Genomic DNA, 8,531 nt, shown 5'->3' on the forward strand with positions numbered 1-8,531 from the left:
GATAATGAAGGTAATGAAACTGTACATGTACATGTAGTCCAGCCTGTCTGGAGGTGTGTGTGTATAAGTAATGTAATACCTGAGGACTGAGATATCTGCTTGAGGTGAAGCTGAGGGCAGATATCAAGGGACTCAGGTATTACATTACTGATACTCACCTCCAGACACACACACACACACACTGGTCACTACTTAGAATATTTTAATAATTTGTGAGGGCTGTAATTTTTATGAATTTGCCTTAAAATCTATTTTGCAGATTTAATTTTTGCTAAAATTACACTCTCTACTCTCTTGTATTGTAATAAATTAATTCACGTGAAATTAATTTTTACAAACCTTTAAAAAATTTTTGAAATTTACAGCCCTCAAAAATTTTGCTCCATTATAGTGTGTCCATTAGTGATAGTAATGTTCATTTGTTCATTGTCCTGTAGGTGTTGATTACAGTCAGTGGTCATTCAGAGTAGGAGCTCAAGAGTACTCCACTACCAGTTATAATAAACTACAATTGAAACTGATTTCATTAGTACATGCTGATATTGTGAAAGAATGTAACAAGTTATTTCAAAAATTATTATCATAATAATGGTAGTAATAATTCTTGTTGTCTGATACATATTGATGTACTTATGCTGTGTCGCAAGTTTGAACTAATTCCGACCTCAATTTTTAAAGTTACGGCCATTTACAAAAGACAAAAGTACAAATGACCACTGTGTGATTTATACACAATGGATTTTCAGCTCTAATTTTATCATACATTAAAAGATTGCTTCTTAAATTTTATTTATATAGTATGAAGAGACAAGAAGAAAATATACCTACCTGATATGGTAACATACTAAAGGCAATAGCAAGCATTTCACCATAAGTGCTCTGCAATGGACGGCATCGGAATTATTATTAATCCATAGCCGCGCTCATACTCCGTATATTTTCCGTATAAAGATATTTTGAATTTTGTTGCCACGCCCTATAGCAGTGCAATGGCTACCAAAACCAGCTTTTCTCTCGGCTTTTCTTCTTCTCTGAATCTCTTCTCTTCTCCATTGACTATTGGTAATGTTCATTAGCTATTTATGTATCATTGAATATGATTTTAGGTGAGCTTATTGATGTTGTTGACCTACTGGAGAGATGTGGTTTTCCTCAGGCAAAATGGTATCGCCTGGGACTTAAACTAGGACTACACAAGAACACACTGGGTGCCATTGAAAGGAATCATCCTGGTGATGTATCTCGATGCTTGACAGAGTGTCTCTGCCAGTGGTTGTCCAGAGCTGATAATGTTGACAGTAAAGGAGGAGCTACCTTTGACTCACTGTCAGATGCTCTTAAATCTATGAATGAGAATGCTGCAGCTGACAAGTTAGATCAAGAGAGTAAGTTAATATCACTGATTGTATTAGTATTGACTCTGTGTGTGTGTGTGTGTGTGTGTGTGTGTGTGTGTGTGTGTGTGTGTGTGTGTGTGTGTGTGTGTGTGTGTAGATTGATAGCTAATAGTCTCATGCCCACTCCTTCTAAAGCGAAGGGGCAGGCAGGGCACAAGACTAGATAGATCGAGATTATTGTTATTTTTGTAAGCCAGTTTGCTTTAAGTAGGCAAATTGTGAATTGATGGCACTTGCAGTAGTGATGGGCGATATATCGATTCTTTATCGATATAAACGATATTTTATGGAATCGATTTGAATCATTATCGAAAATTTTATGCAATTTTCATCGATCTATTGACCGCGCCCATTTATTAAGGTTAAATAACTAATTTTAATAAGTAATTGCACTGTTGAATTGCAAGAAAGAAGCAACTGAGCAGTTGTTAGCTCAGCCTACTTCAATAGAAAGAGAACCAAGCTCAAGAGCAAGAAAATGATTAGGAAATGATCTTCTCTCATGTTCAGTACAGTTATATCTGTGCTAAAATCATTAGCCACACCCTTTACACACCCCTAAATGAAGGTGTGGTTATCGTATCGTTAATAATCGATATTTCCTTAAAAAGTCCATTATCAATCGTTATCGAAAATTAAGAAAATTGGCCATATCGCCCATCACTAACTTGCAGTGGCGGATCTATGGGGGGGCCAGGGGGGCAATGCCCCCCAAAAATTTTCTGGAGTAATGTAAACTTAGGTTTACCTATGTAAACTGTGAAGCAGCTGCAGTACTGGACTATGTAAACTATCTTTAAACCACAAAGGGGCTCATTTTAGCAGGCTTAGTCTTCATAATTATTACTTTCCCAAAAGTTTTGCACAAGCTTAGTTGACCACACCCCTAATTACCCCACCCATCTCACAATTGCCCCCCCAAAAATTAAATCCTAGATCCGCCCCTGGGCACTTGAATGTGTTTTATTTGATGGTGCACCCCAAAATGATAGCCATGAAAATGACCTGCTATGTGGTTACTAGCCAGTACCATACAAGCTGATTTATTGGTGAGAGTAATATGTGGCAAATTTGCCTGTGGAAAGTTAATTGGCAAAATTCATACTGGTGATTTTGTACCATGTGCCATTGAGCATGCTCAGTTTGAAACAAAATGGCAGCTTTATATTGGCGATTATTTCATTGAACCACCATAATACTTCACCAATAAATTATGTATAGTACTTCATAATTTATTGATGTTTTGAACAATGTAAAATGGGAAAAACAATTATCATAGTAGTATACTACTGTCACTAATATACATATTTATATTCATATGATTACTTATAATTAATAGAAATGAAAGGTGGTCATGTTGATCCTAATCTAGAGCAGCAACCATCAGTCAGTAAGGGACCACTTCAACCAGTGGATGTCACTGCACAATCTCACACACCACAACCAACAATCACTGGATCACAATCATCCACTCCTACTACTGTCATTGAGCTCAGTTCAAAGAGTGAAGTTGCTACCAATATTGGAAGTCTTCATTCTCGCTTTGCAACTCTTGATACTAAACTGAGAGATGAGTTTGAGGAGCTGGTGGAAAATGGTAAAGTGACAATTAAAGCTGTAGCTAGGAGTGCAGCTGCTTTTTTAAACATTCGAGTATCCAGTTTGAAATATGGCAATGTTAATGAACTATTTGATTCTCTTCAGCCTCATTATGATTTCTTCAGTTGTGGTGTACTTAAACACTTGACATACACTTACCTTTCAAATGCACTGCAAACTGAACTAACTCAATACATTGATAGTCTTGATAAATTCTCAGAATCATCACAATTGAAGTACATACGATCAACAATCAAAGAGAAATTGTCATCATTACCAGCAGCAGCCTCACCAACCACTAGTGATCAAACAAAACCAGTCATAATTAAACTGAATGACAGATGGGAAGAAATGACAATAAGTAAACTCAAGACAGTCCTCAAGCATTACTTTGGAGTAACATCAGATCTCTTCAGTCACATTAGCTTTGATTATGGTTCATTTGTTATTACACTGTCAATACCAACCTCACTATCACAGTCTATTATTGATGCTATCAATAACAAAAAAGAATCAATGAGTAGATTAGGAATATTGGAAGTTGCTGTTGACAAGGATACAATTCCTATCAGAAGAGAAGACAATGACAATTTTGTCACTTCACTCTATGAATCAGTTAAAGCTGGTGATAGTTTTGAAGTATCAATGCTACTGCAGTTAGGAGCTGATCCTAACAGTAAAGATGAGAGAGGAAAGAGTGCAGTAGAGATAGCTAATGAAGGAGGACACACTCAAATAAAAAAAATACTATTAACTGGTGGAGGTGAGTTACTAATATTAATACACACACATAATATACCATTAATACAGTAAACCCTCTATTAACAAACACTCTCTATATAGTGCACACCTCCTAATGGACAGCACCTAGTGTACCAATTACATTTCTTACTGTATAGACCCTATAGGGCGCTAATTTCTGCCAGTAATTATTGCATTACGGTATGCACCCACACTCATAATTTGGACAGCAAGATACAGTGTAGCTACATGGGGAAACAAGGAACAAGAGGCCTTCATGGCTTCCAGAGCTTGCCTGAGTGGCAATAAATGCCAGTAACAATGAAGAATAAAGCCCAGAATGTCTCCTGAGAAAAATCTTCATTGCACTTGAAGCGACTTGTCCACAAAGGCTGCTTTTGGCTTCCTATTCATTGGTTTTGCCGTCCAGCAGGAGAATTCAAATTTTTTTCATTAAAGAATGTGGATAGAACACGGAAAATTACGAATAGTGTCTCATATACGGTATCTATAATTGCTTCTAGAAGTTAGCACCTTATAGGGTCTATAAAGTAACCTCCACATAAAGGACACCTGACACTTTCATGTCCCATTGTATCCATTGTATAGAAGTATAAGTGATTGAGCTTGATCATAAATGAATCTTTGTTTGACATACTTGTGTACATGTAACTTTAATATAAAACATGTATTACATGTACATGTGTATATTACATAAGTATTTGTGTTACCAATGACCTTATCCACATTTGTATTTTTGAGTAGGTGCCAAACAGTTATTAGGAGACAGAGAACTAGAGAACCAAACTTTGCAGCCAGGTATGTGCATGCACACATGTATAACATTTCAATAGTCAGCCAGTTAATCATCACAACACTATTGTTTTTTACAACTTAGGGGAATGGGGAAAAGGTCTAAGATTATTTTGTCTAAGCATATACAATTACTGTAATAGCTGGAATAATTAACTTTTTTGTTTGCTGTTCATCATAAAATATACAATTTAATTCCATTGATAAATATACCCTTGCCCATATGCCTATGTGTGGCAAGGGTAATTATTCAGTGTATCAATTCAACAGCACAACTTTTCCATTTATATACAGTAATCATTTATGGTCTATATACATGTATATATACTATGTCCCAACTGAGAATGGACCGGAAGTGGAAGCAGCTGCATTGGAATTTGAAAAATGTAGCTAAGTCACTAATGACGTGTTATAATGATATTCATAGAGACATGGCCGCTATTTCGGCTGTGTTGTTTCACTCTTAAAACAGTTTTGTTCTTCCTGATAAGCAGTACAATAGCTGCTGGAGTCAACTAGTCTTCATAAAGGCCATCATTATCAGAAGATCTCGCTCTATTAGCATTTTAAAAGAAGAATTATCAGTTTGGGCACTCGACCCCATGTGCTTATGTAAACTATGACATCATAGAACGTCATTGCGGTTAGCTTTGGTATGCCATTGGGTTTATAGGGAGAACTCGGTTCTCAGGGTTCCCAAGGGCTGAGAGACCCAAGACCTGAGATCCTGAAGCGGCATTGGGTGACTAAGAACCTGTGAAAGTCTCATTCTTATCCCACATTCATATAAAAAGTTATTCCAGTTTTTCTTGGTCCAAACTCTAGTATACATGTACCTCACACCCTTACATTTCTTTTGTACATGTCGTAAAGCAATATTTTTAGGAATTATAGAAAAGTGGCTAAAAGAAGGTGTTGTTGAGCTAACTGTTACTCGTGTTAACATGCATGGACCTCCTGGAGCTGGTAAAACCTGTGCTCAAGATCTTTTGTTGAATAACCCACCTACCGCCCACATCACTGATAGTACACCAATTGCTCGTCCAGCTGTCAAAGCTACAAGAGTATCTGTCGACAATGAAGCTATGAAATGGGAGAAAGTTGAAAGAGATGGTTTACTTGAAAGACTGGCTTCTGATTTAAAGGAAGCTGCTGCTTCTCAGCCTATGAAAGAAATTTCAGCTACTCAGCATCAAGAAGGTGTCTTTGGAAATTCTTTTCCAATTACAACAGATGAACAGCAAATTTCAGAATCACAGGATGAATCTACTAGTGAAGATGATTCTGCTACTGAAACAGAAGAATCTATTGATACTTCAAATGAAAGTTTTTTAATTGGCAAAGGTGTGATTCAAGAAATTGTGGACACAATCCAAAGCTCAGAAGGTCAATTATATTTAAGTGGTCATTGGTTGTATATTATTGATTCTGGAGGTCAGCCAGCATACCAGGAGCTGTTGCCATTGTTTGTTAGAACAGCTTCTCTCAATATCATCACACTTGATCTCTCCCAACCTCTTGATAAAAAGCTTGATTTCCAATACAGGATTGGAGGGGAGACATTTTCCTGTGGTTTGAACTTAAAGTATTCAAATCGAGATTTCTTTTTGTCAGCAGTTTCTTCTGGAGCCATTTTAAAACCAATTCATGTCCCTTATGTCCTTGAAACACCTTCACATCCAATGAATTTTGTACTTGGCACACATTATGATCTCATAAATGAAGACAAACTTAAGGGGATGAATAAAGAGTTGATGTCTTCATTGAAGCCTGACGTAGAGAACTATGTTGTCCCCAATGTACGCGGAGAGTCTATCATATTTCCTGTTAATACGCTAGTCCCTGAAGATAAAGGAAGAATGAAAACAGGACAGGATTTATGTCAATCAATAGCAAATTGTGGAGGCACTTCTCTTAAAATAAATGTGCCAATTCGTTGGTTTGCATTTGAGCTTTGGCTACAAAAAGTAGCAGAAGACAAAAGCCGCAGTTTTCTCATAATAGATGAAGTTATATCTGCTGGTAAAAGGTTTAAAATGAATAAGGATGATACTAAGGATGCCTTACAGTATCTCCACAATGTCACTATTATCCTGTATTATCCTGATATCTTGCCACAATTAGTTTTTGTTGATCCTAAGCCTATTCTTGAGGTTCTATCACGTCTGCTAGCTCTCACTTACGTTGAAAGGAAAGCTCTTCACTTAATTGCCAACCCTGTGCCCTCTGAAAAATATATAAGCAAGCTTCATAATGTTGGTTTTTTTAAAGAGAAGCTTTTGATGAATCACTTTACTTCACTTTTCTCTCCACCTAATTTTGAGCCATCTCATTTACTTAAGCTTCTTATTCATCTTCGTATCATTGCCAGTGGAGAAGATGGAGATTATTTTATTCCTTGTGCTTTGGAGTCGTACACTGAACCACCTGAACCTCAAACAGAAATTAAGCCTCTCCTTATTGTCTGGCTGGATAATGATGGTATCAATACTCTTCCAGTTCCACAGGGAATGTTTCCATTAGTCATTACTCACCTCCTCAGTTACAATGAATGCCCTGGCAAAGTAGACTTCCCTCCTTTGGATCCAGATCAGTACTACAGGTATCGTGATGCACTTTCTTTCTGGATTTTTATTAAAAGGAAACGTTACACACTTCACGTAATCAACCGCTACTCAGACATTGCAGTTTATTTTGATGAATCAGTTCAGGAAGCAAAAGCAAAGTGTCCTGATATTTGCAAATTAGTCATGAAGGCTGTCAGTGACAGTGCTGATACCATCAATGTTGAACACAATCATGTCACAGCATTCTCTTGCCCTAAGAGAAGCACTTGTTACTGTGTTGTAGAGGAAGACCATTCCATCAATTGTACACTGTGCAAGAGGTCAGCTGATATAGCTGGTGATAGCTACTGGTGCTGGTTTGGTATAGTAGACTGTGGCCCTACAATGATAACCTCAGTGAGTGCATGTAAGTCATTGAAAAAATTCACACAGCCCCAAGCACTATTTCATGTATATTGCTCTGAGTGTTACATGTACATGTGCATAATTAATAGTTTTATTTTATAGATTCAGGACACTCACAGGCACTTGATGTATGTGATTTAGATGATATCCTTACAGACTTGAAGGATGGTCATTATTATAGTAGCAATTGGAAGGAGCTAGGACTCAAACTGGGACTATATGATAATACACTGAGTACTATATCTGCAAGTTCCTCTGATATAGAAGACTGCCTTAGAAAGTGTATAGTTAAATGGTTGCAGAGAGCTGATGGTGTAGATGTTAAAGGAGGAGCAACCTGGACCACACTAGTTAATGCTCTTGAACAATGTGACAGCGGCAAACCAACAGCTGATCACATCAGTGAGTGACATATCAGATATATGTAGTATTACATGTATGTATCTCCACATTGTGTTTATGCACCTTTAATTATATCAAGTACTGTTGTATAGGACGTAAGAGATTAAAAAGAAATGCTAATCAATCCCAGACTAATGATGATGAACTGTCTCTACCAACAACTAAAAAGAATAAATCATCTTGATAGAAAGATATGCACGCACCCTTTTTATCATAATTTGATTTCTGATTTGTAATATTAAAGTTTAATTACATGATTACTATTAGAGATATGTCATTATGATCTGTGCCATTCACATACATTAATTTTTTATTGGTCTTGAGTAAAACTTTTTATAATTGGAGGTGTGGTTTGAGTGTAAGTAGGCGTGGTTTATGATAAAATGGCTGCCAGTGTAGTAACTTGTAAAGTTCTCTGGGACAGTAAAGGGAGCCTGTTGGTAGAGTTTGATAACGTTACTGTATTGAGTAAGGTCAGTGGTATACATACCGTATATATTGTTATTAATAGTCCCTGTATAGTTTATAGGGACACCTCCTCTCATTAATTCATATATTAATATAATACAATACAACAGAATAGACTGTACTGATGTATCAAGTAAGT

The 8,531-nt window shown here is 36.7% G+C and overlaps 1 protein-coding gene across 1 annotated transcript; it reads left to right on the forward strand.

Moving 5' to 3' along the window:
* Positions 1-1,351: 1,351 nt before the first annotated feature.
* LOC109589593 (uncharacterized) lies at positions 1,352-8,258 on the forward strand. The gene is made up of 6 exons (XM_020005649.1): positions 1,352-1,385; positions 2,737-3,759; positions 4,503-4,556; positions 5,436-7,523; positions 7,625-7,924; positions 8,017-8,258. The coding sequence occupies exons 2-6, from the start codon at positions 2,739-2,741 to the stop codon at positions 8,106-8,108; spliced, it is 3,555 nt and encodes a 1,184-aa protein (XP_019861208.1). The 5' UTR covers positions 1,352-1,385; positions 2,737-2,738; the 3' UTR covers positions 8,109-8,258.
* The last annotated feature ends 273 nt before the right edge of the window (positions 8,259-8,531 follow it).

The sequence above is a fragment of the Amphimedon queenslandica genome, unplaced genomic scaffold (assembly GCF_000090795.2).
Source record: "Amphimedon queenslandica unplaced genomic scaffold, v1.1 AMPQUscaffold_11147_Cont15520, whole genome shotgun sequence".
NCBI lineage: Eukaryota > Metazoa > Porifera > Demospongiae > Haplosclerida > Niphatidae > Amphimedon > Amphimedon queenslandica.

What these genes read in the sequence shown, in the direction of transcription:
- LOC109589593 (XM_020005649.1), top strand. Translation starts at nt 2,739, where the DNA reads ATGAAAGGTGGTCATGTTGATCCTAATCTAGAGCAGCAACCATCAGTC. An exon ending in GAACCAAACTTTGCAGCCAG is followed by an intron (nt 4,557 to 5,435) that starts GTATGTGCATGC and finishes CAATATTTTTAG; the next exon opens with GAATTATAGAAAAGTGGCTA. An exon ending in ACCAACAGCTGATCACATCA is followed by an intron (nt 7,925 to 8,016) that starts GTGAGTGACATA and finishes ACTGTTGTATAG; the next exon opens with GACGTAAGAGATTAAAAAGA.